Genomic DNA, 16,382 nt, shown 5'->3' with positions numbered 1-16,382 from the left:
ATTAGAAAAGCAATGCCTTCTGTTCAGTACTGTTTCTGCCAGCATGGCGGAAGTATTGACTGTTCAGCCCTACTACTGTAACTGTCATTTCTAAATTTAGAAAGTCTCACACTGACCTTTATGCCAGTGTTGGCAGGAATCCTAAAGAGCAGGCAGCAAACAGTTCTGCTGATTTGCTCTATGTTGTCTGAGTAATGACGGGAGAGAGGCTCTTTCTACAAATACAACTGAAAATGCATTGAGAGGCCTGTTTAAGCAGTGGTTTAAGAGATATTTAATTATTCAAATCACTATCTGTCCAATTTGGTTCAAAAGCCTTTAAAAGGCTGTCTTTTTTCTGTGAAGTCCTTGACACAGCCCCCTGGCCTCAATACTAAGCTGTTACATTTACTGTTAACTAGACTACTCTTAAAGATGCTGTGATTCCTAAAAACAAGCATGGGTTTCTCCAAAAACAACTCATGGCAATTTGTCATGTATGATCCAGCCGAGATTCCAGCATTGCAGAGGGTTGGACTAGATGCCCCTCAGTCACTTCCAACAGTTCTAAGATTCTACGATTCTAAGTAGGTAGGCAAATCTGAAATAACGACATACTCTTCACCATTTACTATGTCTTCATTTCCCTCTCCTGCTGTTGCCCTGTGTCAAATTCTAGATTTTCTTGATTATGCTTTCCTCAATCTTTAGGAAGTACACTGAAAAATCGATGTACACTAGAGCTGTTTCCATATGAAATATTCCTGGGCCTGTTAAAATGTACTCTCAAATGTACCCCACAGCACTTAATGTTAAGACAACTGTTGTCATAATCAGAGGGGTATTGTCTGCTACTATTATAAAGCGTTTGACATTTATTCTTAAGTTAAATTGAATTTTGAGATCAGTGTACCTGCTAACAGCATTTCCAAAGATGGAGCGGATATTGTCAACAGTTGTAGCATTCAACAGTGTTCTAACATCTGCTACTGTATCACCTTGCTAAAAAGAGAATATTTAGATTTGCATTTACTAATGTTTCTGATGTATTTATATGAAGATATTTAGGCAACTTAAAAGGCACGTTGAATGGAAATTTACATTTATCAAAACAAATTGGATTTATCAAAACAGTTGCATTGTACTGCCAGTGAACAATATTTTGCCATCCTGTTGTACATCTCCTGATGAGAACCTGGGTTCAAAAGGCCATTCTGTCTAGGAAGGAGAACTGCTAAGGTGTGATTGGGGGGGGGGGGGAGATTAAGGATCTAACAAACCAGGAGATAGCGCACTTGAAGTTCCCAGCCAAACCGCAAATGAAATGGATAAGGAAAAGCATTGACACAGGCACCCCTTCGGTCCAACCTAATGAAAGAAGCCTCAGTGAGAGAAAGAAGCCTCTGGAGAGCCTACAATTTAAAGTGTCCTTCAAAAGTAGTACTTTCAACACTACCTAAAAACTAGACTTCTTTTATAATAAATAATAATAATAATAATAATATTTTATTTATATCCCGCCCTCCCCAGCCGAAGCCGGGCTCAGGGCGGCTAACAACAATAAAACAGTACAAAAGTACAGCACAAACAACACTCTAAAATCATTCATTATAAAATTAATTCAAATCAAGCCACTGGCAACCATTGGGCCAGAGCTCTGCGAAGATTGCCGAGGGAGGGAGTCAGGCTGTGCCCTGGCCAAAGGCCTGGTGGAACAGCTCTGTCTTGCAGGCCCTGCGGAAAGATGCCCTAGTCTCTTGTGACAGAGTGTTCCACCAGACCGGAGCCACAGCCGAAAAAGCCCTAGCTCTAGTTGAGGCCAGCCTAACTTCTCTGTGGCCTGGGACCTTCAAGATGTTTTTATTTGAAGACCGTAAGTTTCTCTGTGGGGCATACCAGGAGAGGCGGTCCCATAGGTACGAGGGTCCTAGGCCGTATAGGGCTTTAAAGGTTAAAACCAGCACCTTAAACCTGATCCTGTACTCCACCGGGAGCCAGTGCAGCTGGTATAGCACCGGGTGAATGTGATCTCGCAGCGAAGAGCCCGTAAGGAGTCTCGCTGCAGCATTCTGCACCCGCTGGAGTTTCTGGGTCAGTCTCAAGGGCAGCCCCACGTAGAGCGAGTTACAATAATCCAGTCTGGAGGTGACTATCGCGTGGATCACAGTGGCTAGGTCAGGGCGAGAGAGGTAAGGAGCCAACTGCTTAGCTTGGCGGAGATGGAAAAATGCCGCCTTTGTTATAGCTGCAATCTGCGCCTCCATGGAAAGGGAGGTGTCGAAGATTACACCCAAACTCTTAACGGACGGTGCTGGCACTAATTGCGCCCCCGCAAGAGATGGGAGTTGCCCCCCCAATCCCATATCGTCCCGTACCAGCCTCAGGACCTCTGTCTTCGAAGGATTTAGCTTCAACCGGCTCCCACGTAACCATCCAGCCACAGCTTCCAAACATCTGGTCAGTGTGTCTGGGGCCGAGTCAGGATGGCCATCCATCAACAGATAGAGTTGGGTGTCATTGGCATACTGATGGCAACCCAGCCCAAAACTCCAGACAAGCTGGGCAAGGGGGCGCATAAAGATGTTAAAAAGCATTGGGGAGAGTATCGCACCCTGAGGTACTCCACACACCAAGGAGTGGCCCGATGACAATTCCCCCCAAGTGCCACCCTCGTCCCCGACCAGAGAGAAACGGGCGCAGCCATTGAAGGACTGTGCCCTGGATACCCACGTCAGCAAGGCGGTGGTCCAGGAGTTCACGATCGACCATGTCGAAAGCTGCTGACAAATCTAGAGGAATCAGCAGCCCCGACCTGCCTTGATCCAGAAGATCATCTGTTAGGGCAACCAGAGCCGTCTCGGTCCCATGACCAGCGCGGAAGCCGGACTGGAATGGATCCAGAGCCGATGTTTCATCCAGAAACCCACCAAGCTGTTCAGCAACCGCTCTCTCAATCACATTACCCAGGAACGGAAGATTCGAAACCGGGCGGTAATTGGATAGATCTAAAGGATCTAATGATGTTTTCTTTAAGAGCGGGCGCACCACTGCCTCCTTCAGTTCCCCTGGGAATGTTCCCGTGCCAAGGGACAAATTGATGATATCCCCCAGGAGGGCCCGCACCTCGTCTGGACACGCTCTAATCAGCCAAGACGGGCACGGGTTGAGAGGACAGGTGGTGGGCTTTCCAGCTCAGAGGAGTCTGTCCACATCGGCTGGGGATATCCGGTCGAAGTGGTCCAATACTGGACCCGAGGACAGTCGAGGGGCCTCTAGTTCCTTTATTGTATCCAAATTGGCAGGGAGGTCATGGCGGAGCAACAAGACCTTCTCTGCAAAAAAGCTCGCAAATGCCTCACAGCTGTGTGTCAAATTGTTATTTAAATTTGGATGTCCCTCAAGGGACGTTAAAGACCTGATTATACTAAATAATTGCGCTGGGCGAGAGCTAGCGGATGCAATGGAGGCCGAGAAGTAAGACTTCTTAGCAGCCTTCACCGCCATCTCGTAGGTTTTCATAAAAGCCCTATAAGATGTTCTTGAGGCTCCGTCACGGGCACCCCACCATACTCGCTCTAGCCGTCTGAGGTTCCGCTTCATTTTCCGGAGCTCCTCGGTAAACCAGGGAGCCCGGTTTCTGCGGGGTTGCAGAGGGCGCTTAGGTGCGATCTCATCGATGGCTGCCAGGAGCTGGATATTCCAACCCTCAACAAGCTCAGTCAATGAGTCGCCAGGGGGAGCAAGGTCCCGCAAGGCTTGGCGGAATCTATCAGGGTCCATCAGCCTCTGCGGGCGAGCCCAAATCGGCTCGCCACCTAAGCAGGGTGGGGGGGTGGAAAGTCAATCCTGGCTTTCAGAGCGTAGTGATCAGACCATGGCACCTTCATTGAAGGAGACATGATCACATCTATACCGGCGCCAAAGATCAAATCCAGCGTGTGGTCTGCTTGATGTGTGGGGCCCGAAACAAACTGGGAGAACCCTAGTGTCGCCATGGAAGACACCAGGTCCTGAGCCTGTGAGGAGGGAGTGGCATCAGCATGGATGTTGAAGTCCCCCAATACTGATAGTTTAGGGAACTCCAAGGCCCAGCCGGCCACCGCCTCAAATAGGCCTGACAGGGTGGCTGCTGGTGCGGTAGGTGGCCGGTACACCAGCCAGATAGCCAAGCTCTCCTCAGAGCCCCACACTAGGCCAACACATTCAATGCCGGGGATCGATGGTAGAGCCCTGAAAGGATAATCTTCCCGGATTAATAATGCCACCCCTCCCCCCCGGCCCACAGTCTGAGACTGGTGGAGAACAGAGAAACCCGGGGGCGCCATCTCTCGTAAGGTAACTGTTGCCCCTTCGCGCACCCAAGTCTCCGTCACACAAGCCAGGTCGACCCCCTGCGAGGCAAAGAAATCTCACAGGGTGGCGGTTTTGTTGCCATAGACCTGGCATTGCACAGCACCAGTGACGGAGGTGAGTGATCCTTGCTCACCCTACCCTCGTCCCTCGGGATGAGGCGCAGATTGGAAGGGGTACGAGCATATCCATATCTCGATCCCCTTCGCCTATAACATCTGCCCCCACCGCCATACCTCCCTCGCCTCTCCACTCTACTAAGCAGGAACAAGACAACTGACTTTCTTTTGTGCCATCCAGGACCATGCATTCTTTTTGTCTTGTAATCCAAGGTTATAACTACCTCTGAACCACTGAACTCAACAAGTCTCCCCACAGTCTTCTGAGTGTGTCCTTTGTTAGTTTTGCAGCCAGACACCCTGGCTTGCTTGTTGCCTGAATTTGTCTGAAACTCCAGCTTTGAATGCCCTTTTTCTGTACTCCCATGTAGCCTGATTTGTAAAATGTGCCACAGCAGAGGAAATAATTTTCTTCAGGCCTTCATTTTGGATTTTACCCAAGGATTCCTGCACCCTCCCATGTTTGGATAGCTCATAAAAGGAAAGAAAGGTATAACTATCCATCTTCTCAGCTTTTCAATTTTTACTGCAATTCTCCCACCGTCCCAACAACTTTTCTTCCAGCAAGCTGGGGCTAGCTGCAGCATCACTCCTCCCTTAGTTTATGAACAACTTGGATTAAGAACACTGCAAACCCAGAAGTAGGTGTTTTGGTTTGTGAACTTTGCCTTGGAAACAGAACATCTTCCGCTTCCTGTTCAGTGTGTTCCATTTGTAAATTGAGTCCCCAGCTGCTATGGGAAAGCACGTCTTGGTTTAAGAATGCTTTGGTTTAAGAACGGACTTCCGGAACGGATTAAGTTTGTAAACCAAGGTACCACTGTATATTGATTGCCAATTAATTTACCAAAATCATTCACTGTATTCAGCGGAGCTTAATCCCAGGTAAATGTGCAAAACTGTGTAGCTTTAAGAATTCTAACCAGGTATGTTTGAAATAAGCAATTTCATAGCTTAAAAAAAAGCCCTCAGATAACTTTGTGATCACCACAGAATACAGTTAATGACCATTTCACATGGAGGTTCCGTTCCCGGCCCGTGTGTGTTGGTGGAGTGCCATGTTCTGTCCTGCCACGCCCCCATTCTGCCCTTTTAACGACTTGCTTTGTGAAGTTTTTGGTCACTTCCAGGTCTGGTGCTGTGCACACATGCGTGATCATGTGTTTTTTGGCTGTGCATTAATTGGTCATTGCCTGTACCTGAATTTCTAGATTTTGGGTTGCATTCAACAAAGTCCTACACAGAACAGACCCATAGGAATTAATGAACCTAAGTTAGTCATATCCATTAACAATCAACGGGTCTACTCTGAGTAAGGCTAGCATTTAATACCACCCTTTATGTTTAAAACTATAACTAGGTTGAGCTTCATTTCTTTAACTGACCATGTTACATATTTTTTTAGAAAAATAAATATATAAAGGAATATGGTTTGGACACTGTAATATTACCATAACCACTATTTAGCAATACTGAAGAAGCAAAAGTTTACTCGCCTTTTTAACTGAAAAACTGATGCCAGAGTTGTGAATAGCATACCTGGGAAGAGAAAATACACAAGCCTTAATTAATTAATTAAAGTTATAGACTGCTTTTCCAGCAGTTTCTGAATTCAGTCTACAATATTCCCAAATAAACCACAATTCAACTTGAAAGCCAAGTCAAAACATTTCAAAAAAGTACAAAATATCATTAAAGCCAGGATGAACTATTATGAGCAAATACATGCACAAGGCCAGCCACAGCTTCAGCCATTAACAGCAGTGAAAATACAGTTCTATAAGTTCTATTGAAAGGTATTGAATAGAGCTGAACAGAGTTTTTTAACTATGGCTACTAGCAAGACCCTGGCCTGTGAATGACAAATATTTTTTAGCATACACTTTATGAAGTGATAGTGAAGTGTATGGAAACTAGCTGAACTTCTTAGCATTTCAAGTCAAGAGAAACCAGCATTTGATTTCATAAGGGTTGTTCAAGCATCTGCCTAAACACACAAACACTGGATCCATGGACAAGAGGCAGGGGTGCGCATGCAACATCACCCTGTCTGCTCTATACCCCTCTAGGGGAGGGGGATTTTACTCACATTTGCTCGCTATGCTTTCTCACACCTGAACATGCCTTTTTAGTTAGTCAGTGGCAGTCATGTGGCTTCCATATTTTCTATGTAACCACCTCCTCTTTCCTCCCCTGGTGATGGTGTGGTAAAACAATAGGCTACCATGACATAACAGTTTCCATGCCTCTAGAACCAGCAGAACATGACGTGAAGAAACTCTTGAGTGTGATTATGTCACAGCACACATTTGATTTTATCACACATTACTGGGGGGGGGGGGGAGAGGAGGAGTTGGGAGGTAGCTGCAAAGCTCTGGTAACATCTAAAATTAACCAAGATCTGTCTTGGGAATACTAAATCATTTGCTGTCAGCTAGATGACTCAGAACAAAAAGACCAAGCCACACATTTCCATCTTGGCAAAGGCCCTCTTGGCTTTCTTCTTTTGTTGGATTTACAACCCTGGGAGCAGAAGAACCTCATCATGCTGCTAAGTACAATGGAATTTGTACTTTCTTTCGGTCTCTTTCAGACATTTGCACACAAACAAATCTAGAGGCATTTTGCAACTGTCATGTGAATGTTAGAGAGCACAAATGTTATGTGAATGTGAAACTGGCTTCAGTAGATTCTTCTCAAGTCTAAGAGATTGTCAAGTTGTATTTGTGTCAGTATACTGACATCAGGAAAAAGGCATCCCTCTTGCTATTCTGAGTTCCTAATTTATCAAAGATGTCATTACTGGCTAGAAGGAGAAAAATGCCCAAATCGAACATAAAACAAGGTTTGCAGGTGGAGGTGGAGCTTCTGCTCCTTTTTAAAATGGATTTACCTGCTAACAACTTCCAGAATTTTTGCATATTCTTCACTAGGTTTGTTTAAAGCTTTTCTCCTAGTGGTTACATTGTAAAATAGATCCTCAACCTACAGAGAGAAGCAAACAGGCAGTTTAAAGCAAACTCAAAACAGAAACATGGATCACTCTGCAATGCCCTTTTGTGCTGGCAGAAGGAAAGAAAATTGCATCCAAGTACATGGGGCGTGCACACAGTTTGCTTGCACCACTTCACATATGTTTTCCGTTGTCAGCTCACAGTGTTGACTGTGTGACAGATGGGAGAAGGAGCCCTCACAAGCTGCATTCCCTGCTCCTTAGTCTGTTCCCTGCAGCTGCCCAGTTCTAAATGAAGGATTTTTTTAATCACATTATCATGAATGAGGAGAACACCTGAATATTAACAAACAGGAAAGCCCTATTTTTAATTCAAATGCTCTGGTCACTATTGCTCTCCCATGCAACTTACAAGCACAATAAATTCAAATCCATTTTAATTATAATGCTACAAAATTATGAGAGTCATAATGTATACTAGTTAAGAGTACTGGACCAGGACCAGTGAGATCAGGGTCCAAGTCCCTACTCTGCCATGAAGCTTTCTAAGTGACTTGGAGCAAATTAGTGCCTCCCAGCCTAATCTACCTCACAGGTTATGGGGCTAAAATGGGGAGAGGGAGAACCACACAAACCACCTTAAGCTCCTCGGAGGAAAAACAGAATTTTAATCAATCAATTAATTAATTAAAACACGACTTTCTCTCTTGCCCGCCCCCTCAATAAAAAGTACCATTCTCTGGAAATACAAATACATTTCTAAACACCACTTGTGAAGAGTTCCTGCAATACATTTCAGTAAAGTTAAAAGGCAATTGTTGAAGCCCAAATAAAGCATCAACATGGGCAACGCACATGTGCAAATTGAAGTTGACTGTATTAAATGCACTTCAAACTTGTGCCATTAGTGAACTCTCAGTATCACTATTATTATAACTGCATATGGTTGCACTGTGGTGTCTAGCAAGATGCTACAAAGCAAATGTTCTGCTTTTAAAGCAGTAAATAATTAGTGTTTTATGCAAGAGGTATGTATAACTAAGATAGATACAAACAGTTACATTCCAGTTTTTAATGTACTCAAATATGCATGTATTATGAATAAGGCTATTCCAAGAATCATAGAATTGTAGTGTTGGAAGGGATCCTGAGGCTCATCTGGTCTAACACCCTGCAATGCAGAAATATGCAGCTGTCCCGTGTGGGGATTGAACCTGCAACCTTGGCATTATCAGTGCTACACTCTAACCAACTGAGCAAGATAATGTTAGTGCCACAAAGTTCTGCAAAAAAATACACAGGTCTCCTGCTTCGGGGTTTAAGATTAGCTAGGAATGCATCTGTTTGAGTGCTGCCAAAATTTCAAAAAGCAAGTAACCCACTGTGATTTGAGTTCCCTGGTTTCCAGCACAAGGTTTGGGGGCAGCCTTCAATTTTCCATCAGAATAGTTTGCCCTAAAAGCAAAGTAAAACAAATCATCAGTTATTTCAATCAGTTATTAGATTGGTCCACAAAGGATTATTTCAAGCCAGCAGTGCTTCAGAAAGAGACATTAAACTATCACCACCACTTGCAATGTTTTCATCAATTTCTATGGCATTAAAAGTGAAGTAAACACAGAATCTGTCACTGGTACATCTATTTCAGTATTGTCTACACTGAGTGGTGGTTACTCTCCAACGTTTTAGACAGAAAGTATTTCCAGCCTCACCTAGAGATGCCAGGATTTGGACCTGGGACCTTCTACAAGCAAAGCAGATCCTCTACCACTGTTCTGTAGCTCTGAGTGGTCATACTGTATTCAAATTTTGTTTTATTATTTATGCACTTGAGCCACCCCCAAAAAATGTTAGACTTCCTTTCTAAATGAGATGAATTTACACACACACACACACACACACACACACACACACACACACACAGTCTCTGCGTTTAGAGCTTACTTGAGAATAAGTACTGTTGACTAGTGTGGGTAATAACACACATAGCATCAGATTGCACATCATGTTATTGCTTAATCCATCTTGTCTCACTATAAGGCAAGGCAGATTCCTGTTACTTATAGAGTACCTTTAACTTTTTTAGGGATTTTACTACATTTGTACATTCTATTGAGACGGAATGGTTATAACCTGTAATTGCATATAATCTACACTGGATGAAGGATGCAGTGTATAACAAATCTTTAAAATGATTTCTACAAACAATAGAAAAATTCTGCTCATACTTGAAAGGGTTTTGTTTGCATCAATGGTGCAATGAGTGACCTCCTGTGGCTAAGTGATGTATTGCACAATGCTGATTTCTCTCGTTTCTACAGTGATGCCCCGCAAGGCGAATGCCTCGCAGGACGAAAAACCCGGTAGACGAAAGGGTTTTCCGTTTTTGAGTTGCTTCACAAGACGATTTTCCCTATGGGCTTGCTTCGCAAGATGGAAACGTCTTGCGATTTTTTTCGCTCCCCCCTCTTTTCTAAGCCGCTAATAGCCTTTTAGCCGCTAAGCCTTTAATAGCCGCTAAGCCGCTAATAGCGCTAATCCACTAATAGGGTTGCTTCGCAAGACGAAAAAACCGCTAGACGAAGAGACTCGCGGAACGGATTCTTTTCGTCTTGCGAGGCACCACTGTATTCTTAAACAATAAGAAGTCTTCTGCCTGCCTGTTCTTTTAATGTTTTTAGAGACATTGTTTATCTTCTAAAAGTTTATTATATTTGAACACTGAATAAGTGCAGTAAACAAATATTTGAATATACCTACCTGTAGGCACACTTTGCATCAGCTGTCTTAGTTGTTATAGTAACGTGGGCAACATGACTTATACTTGCCAGCGCCTGGAAGAGAAAAAACTAAGTTTTAGAAACTGAGTAACATACAGTAACATGCAGATGTTGAAGGTGGTACATAGTTCTTTACTGGCACGAAATAAGCATTCAGTAATCACAGTAATAGCATAGTAATTACATCCCAACTAATTATCTGTATTTGTAATCCTCACTATAATGATCTACATGCAGCTGGATACAAATTCTGTTCAAATAAAATGTTTTATTTATTCAGCCTACTTTAACAAAGTAACATACAAAAAAAATCAACACAATGAAAACAGGATAAAACCCATAACATAAAGCCAATTCATCTACTATATATTTTTGACAGTTGTTTGTTTGCTACGCATTTGCATACCCCATAAGATGTAATGAGATTTTGCATGATGATTCCTGAGATCAAGGAACAGATCCTTATATTTGCACACAATCAGACATCATTTTGACTCAAAATGACAGACTGAACCTTTTCCAACTGGACTGATTTTTAAACTGATTTTTTTGTTTCTTAGAATTCCTGAGCAATGCCTGATACAAGGTTGCTATAACAATATAAACAACAATTTAGGGCTGCAGAGGACAGCATAACATCAGGATCCAAAAAAAGAAGAATCCCAAATCAATTTAAATGTAATTGTCTTTACTGCCTACCTAAAACCAGGCTTTCCATCCCTATGATAGAGGTTTGGTGCAATACGGTCCAAGTGGCTGTTCTCAACTGAACCCTTGCAGCCACCTTATGAATGGTTCTGCATTACAGTCACATTGATTACATCTGAACCAACTTTCAGTGCACCTGAAGTTACTTAAATATATAATTATTTAATGGTGACAAGCTGTGTTCTACAGAACTGATAAACCTGGATGGAATAGGAGAGCAAAGGGGGGAAATGGCAAAAAACTTATGATAAACATTCTAAAACTTAGTCAAAAACATACCTCGCCTCTAAACCCATATGTAGAAATACTAGCTAGGTCCTCAAAAGTCTGTAGTTTACTTGTGGTGAATCTCTCACACACAATATCCAAGTCTTCTCTCTGCAGAAGGAAGCCAGAATTATCTCAAATATTGTTTGTATTGTTTTAAATAAGGTCTACTTTCTAGAAAGACAAATAGGTTTACTTACCCTAATTCCACAACCATTATCTAGGATTTGAATTAGTTTCAAACCGCCATCCTTCACTGTAACCTGGATGCTGGTAGCTTTGGCATCCAAACTATAGATACAAGAAATAAATCTCAGTGACAGAGACAACACAGTCTATTTCAATTCTATTTCTATTCCAAATCAGTCCAACACAAACATTTATCTCTGTAGGAAAGCAATGTGATGGGGAAAATGGCTTGTACCCCTCTCTATTGCTCCCCAAGTTACTATAAAGTCTCTAGAATAGTAAACACCAGGAAATTGAAGTAATGGAAGTATTGACTGACCTTGCTTTGGACAATGTCTGAGAATATTTATTTGCTATTGGAAAGCTAATGCAGTGTTGGGAAAAGGGTTGTTGATCTAATGCCACATATACTGTACTGTGGACCAGGCTTTGTGCAGTGCAAATAGTAGCAAATCAGCTAATAAGAATAAGAAATGAAGATCATTAAAAGATGTTAATGTTTTAGATCAGGCATGACCAAACTTGGCCCTCCATATGTTTTGGCGCTACAACTCCCATCATCCCTGGCTAACAGGACCAGTGGTCAGCGATGATGGGAATTGTAGTCCCTAAACATCTGGAGAGCCTAGTTTGGCCATGCCTGTTTTAGATGATTCAATGTATAAATATGCATTCTTGTTGCTTTAGTCATATTCAATATTGCCAAAAAAGCTCAACAACTTTGCCAGATTTCTGTCGAGATTTTACTGTTTGAAATATGGCAACCATATATACAGCAACCGTGTGTGTGTGTGTGTGTGTGTGTGTGTGTGGAGAGAGAGAGAGAGAGAGAGAGGGCGAGGGAAGGAGGGAGAGGATTTCACCAATATTACGACTATGCAGACTAGAACCAAGGATAAAGAAGCTGTATGCTTTAGTTTCAAGATTAATATTTGTGTGTAATCTGTTTATTGTTTGCTGTTGCTGTTCTGATCTAAGGTCAGTTTGTTGTACTAGTGATGACTTGTAAGGAGGTCTTGACCAGAACATGAAGATGTCATGGCTGACATGGAATGGACAATGTGGAACTAGTTAGCATGATGTGTAAGCTGTATGTAAAATAAAAGTCTGTGTGAAATCTGCAATCGGTACAGCACCCATCACTTATGGAACCCTGTGCTGTTGGGGTGGCGATGAGATCGCACTGGCCTATCTATTCTGATGTTGGAAAAGATTGAGGGCACAAGGAGAAGGGGACGACAAAAGACAAGATGGTTGGACAGTGTTCTCAAAGCTACCAACATGAGTTTGACCAAACTGCGGGAGGCAGTGGAAGACAGGAGTGCCTGGCGTGCTCTGGTCCATGGGGTCACAAAGAGTCGGACACGACTAAACGACTAAACAACAACAACTAGTTTTCTGCAACACAGACAACTAACTGTACATAAGCAATTTCATTTCGCCCCAAAGAAGTAAAATTTCACAGCAATCATTAAGATGACTTTAGAAGCTTTCTTCCTCTACAGTTTTAGGATGCACAAAGCGTAGTTCTAGGCTCCCATTCTCAATCTCCTACCATTAATAAACTAAACATTTCATGAGAAATACAAACTTATCTTAAATAAGCATAATGGAAGTTGTCGCCCACTGTGTGCAAATGTTTGCTGCTACAAGGCTACAACCCTAAACACACTTACTGGAATGAAAGCCCCATTGAACTCCAGAGTAAACATCCCTAAGATTGCACTAGCTGCTAGCACCTCTTGTCTGCGCTATTAAAAGGTAAAGGTAACAGACCCCTGACAGTTCGGTCCAGCTACAGACGACTCTGGGGTTGCGGCGCTCATCTCGCTTTAAAAGCTGAGGGAGCCAGCATTTGTCCAGTTTTTCCAGGTCATGTGGCCAGCATGAATAAGCGGCTTCTGGCCCACCAAACCAGAAGAGCGCACAGAAACGTCGTTTACCTTCCTGCCGGAGTGGTACCTATTTATCTACTTGCACTTTTTGGGGTGCTTTCGAACTGCTATGTTGGCAGGAGCTGGGACCGAGCAACGGGAGCTCACCCTGTCGCAGGGATTTGAACCGCCAACCTTCTGATCGGCAAGCCCAAGAGGCTCAGTGGTTTACACCACAGTGCCACCCGCGCTATTAGGGATACCATAAAGCAGAGTTGGAGAACTTGGGGTAGTCCCAATGTTGGACTATGACTCCCATCAGCATGACCAATGGTCAGGGATAGCAGGTTTCCCATACATGTCTTAAAGTTAAGAATGAGAGGGGGCAGTGCTAAATCAACAATATGTGTTGAACAGCAGAGATTACCTTTATTTATCTAGCAAGATTTAAATACTTGATTGTAAACACCCCTAAGTAGTTTACAAGATTATAAACACTTTCCTTTTGTCATTCCCAAGCAGGGTATCATCGTAATCAGGAGAAACCCACTCTAACCACTTTCTTGCCACGATTCAGAATTGGGCAAACCCCTATAATCGTAGGCGCAGGAATCCGCCCTGGACACCTGAGAGACTGACCCGGTGCAGGAGATTCGTCCTGCCTCGAAGCAGATGGACACACACATGTATCCTGGGGCTTTTATAGCATTGCCTGTCTGGCGTCATGCTTAAGAGTGTCGAACTGGGACGCAGGAGAGCAGGGTTCGAATCCACTGCTCAGCCACCAAGCGCCCTGGGTGACGTTGGGCCCGTCGCTATCTCTTAAGCCTGACCTACCTCACAGGGTTGTTGTGAGGATGAAACAAGGAAGGGGGAAGAGAAGCATGTGCACCACCTTGGAAGGTAAAGGCAGCATAGAAATGTGAAAAATGAAATAAATAAATAAATAAATTACCAACCACCTTGGGATGAATAAAGGCGGCCTGGAAATATGAAATAAATAAATTACCAACCACACTGGAAGGTAAAAGTGGAATAGAAATATGAAGAATGAAATAAATAAATTGCCAGCCACCCTGGAAGGTAAAGGCGGCATAGAAATGTGAAAAATGAAATAAATAAATAAATAAATCACCAACCCCCTTGGAAAGTAAAGGCGGGCTAGAAATATGAAAAATGAAATACATAAATTGCCAGCCTGGAAGGTAAAGGCGGCATAGAAATGTGAAAAATGAAATAAATAAATAAATCACCAACCCCCTTGGAAGGTAAAGGTGGCACAGAAATATGAAAAATGAACTGCCAGCCACCCTGGAAGGTAAAGGCGGCATAGAAATGTGAAAAATGAAATTAATTAATTAATTAAATTACCAACCACCTTGGCAGGTAAAGGCGACACAGAAATATGAAAACTATCTATCTATCTATCTATCTAACTAACCAACCAACCAACCAGTTCTCCACCATCTCCTTGATGGCGTTGGCGGGTCTCTGGATGACTTCTCCAGCCGCGATGCGGTTCACCACAGCCTCGTCCAGGCGGCGGATCACACCCGCCATCAAGGCCATGAGGGGGCGGCCGGCGGCGGCTGTGGCGGAGGGTCTCGGGGGCCGCCGGGGAAACGACGGCGAAGGGGATACGGCGGGCGGCCGACCCGGGGTTGTGGGACGGGAGAAAAGAAGGGGCCGCCCTTGCCGAGAAGCTCCGGGGAAAGCCGTTCGGAGGCGCGCGCTCCCTCAGAGCAACGGCCGCCTCAACCGCCAAACACGCGCCTCAACCGCCTCGCGCGAAGGTTCCAGCGCGCAGCCGATTGGTCCGCCAGCATGTCAATCGAGGTTGGTCGGTTGCCGGGGTGAAAAGTGGTTTCCGCCTCTAGGGACGCGCTTCCGTCGAAAGGGAAAGGATAGAGAGTTTTGTTGTTGTTGCTTTGAGGAAAGGAGAAAAAAAATGAAGAGTGGCCCACGCGCTGCGTAACCACGGGACTCGCTTTGGCGCTGATAAGTCTCAGCTTGGAACGTCGTTATTTTAACCCACCTGCAGCTGCTGTCATTCTACCTGCCAGTTTTGTAGTTTTGTGCTGTTGTTTTTTTTGCTACAATTTGTTCTCTCTGTTTTAGATGCGGTATAAAATGAAATAATAATGCTAAGAACAAAACGAAACAAGATATTTCCTGCATGCTTTTGCCGACTTTTTTTTTGCAGGGAGCATAGCCTCCAACTGTTCTCCGATGGAAATAGGGACGTCCTATTCCATCATGATTATAATTTTAATATACTATCTATACCCCGCCCATCTGACTGGGTTACCCCAGACACTCTGGGCAGATTCCAACATTTTTGTTGTTGTTTAGTCGTGTCCGCCTCTTCGTGACCCCCTGGACCAGAGCACGCCAGGCACTCCTGTCTTCCACTGCCTCCCGCAGTTTGGTCAAACTCATGCCGGTAGCTTGGAGAGCATTGTCCAACCATCTCGTCCTCTGTCGTCCCCTTCTCCTTGTGCCCTCCATCTTTCCCAGCATCAGGGTCTTTTCCAGGCAGTCTTCTCTTCTCATGAGGTGGCCAAAGTCTTGGAGCCTCAGCTTCAGGATCTGTCCTTCTAGTGAGCACTCAGGGCTGATTCCCTTAAGAATGGATAGGTTTGATCTTCTTGCAGTCCATGGGACTCTCAAGAGTCTCCTCCAGCACCATAATTCAAAAGCATCAATTCTTTGGCAATCAGCCGCCTTTATGGTCCAGCTCTCACTTCCATACATCACTACTGGGAAAACCATGGCTTTAACTATACGGACCTTTGTTGGCAAGGTGATGTCTCTGCTTTTTAAGATGCTGTCTAGGTTTGTCATTGCTTCTCTGCTTCCAACATATATAAAAGCATAACAAACATTAAACGTGGGGCCCCCTCCCCCATCCCTTGGTGGGGATCAATCTAAGACGCACTTCTTTCGAACAAAACAGCAGCAGCCCTGCTTCCCTATGTATAAAACACCCCTCAGTCAATTTACTGAAATGGCTTCCTTTCAGCTCAAACCCGAAGCTGAATTGCATACAGGCGCTTCAATCACCATTGGCACACTGGTTTGCTGAGCATAGCTGTCAACTTTCAGATTTGAAAATAAGGGATCAGCAGCCTCACCTGTCCCAGGGACAGTCTACGGGATATCT

General features: G+C 44.0%; 1 protein-coding gene across 7 annotated transcripts in view; it reads right to left on the bottom strand.

Moving 5' to 3' along the window:
- MLH1 (mutL homolog 1) overlaps positions 1-15,010 on the bottom strand; it is a 29,045-nt gene extending 14,035 nt beyond the window's left edge. For 2 of the 7 annotated variants that reach the window (XR_003709244.2, XM_028751493.2), the window contains exons 1-8: positions 14,673-15,008; positions 11,357-11,447; positions 11,169-11,267; positions 10,162-10,235; positions 8,784-8,856; positions 7,342-7,433; positions 5,945-5,987; positions 893-981 (exon numbers count right to left, since the gene is read on the bottom strand). Coding sequence is in view for 4 of the 7 variants with exons in the window: in XM_028751493.2 (XP_028607326.2) it covers positions 893-981; positions 5,945-5,987; positions 7,342-7,433; positions 8,784-8,856; positions 10,162-10,235; positions 11,169-11,267; positions 11,357-11,447; positions 14,673-14,788 (677 nt within the window). In the remaining 3 variants the exon portion in view is untranslated. Of the gene's footprint in view, positions 1-116; positions 210-892; positions 982-2,354; positions 2,616-5,944; positions 5,988-7,341; positions 7,434-8,783; positions 8,859-10,161; positions 10,236-11,168; positions 11,268-11,356; positions 11,448-14,672 lie in introns of those variants that run through there. The other 5 variants (XR_013390259.1, XM_028751495.2, XM_028751494.2 and 2 more) reach the window with 5 other exon arrangements.
- Between the last annotated feature and the right edge of the window lie 1,372 nt (positions 15,011-16,382).

The sequence above is a fragment of the Podarcis muralis genome, chromosome 12 (genome assembly GCF_964188315.1).
Source record: "Podarcis muralis chromosome 12, rPodMur119.hap1.1, whole genome shotgun sequence".
Lineage (NCBI taxonomy): Eukaryota > Metazoa > Chordata > Lepidosauria > Squamata > Lacertidae > Podarcis > Podarcis muralis.
Note: the sequence above shows the minus strand (reverse complement) of the source record. Positions and strands in the feature narration are given on the sequence as shown.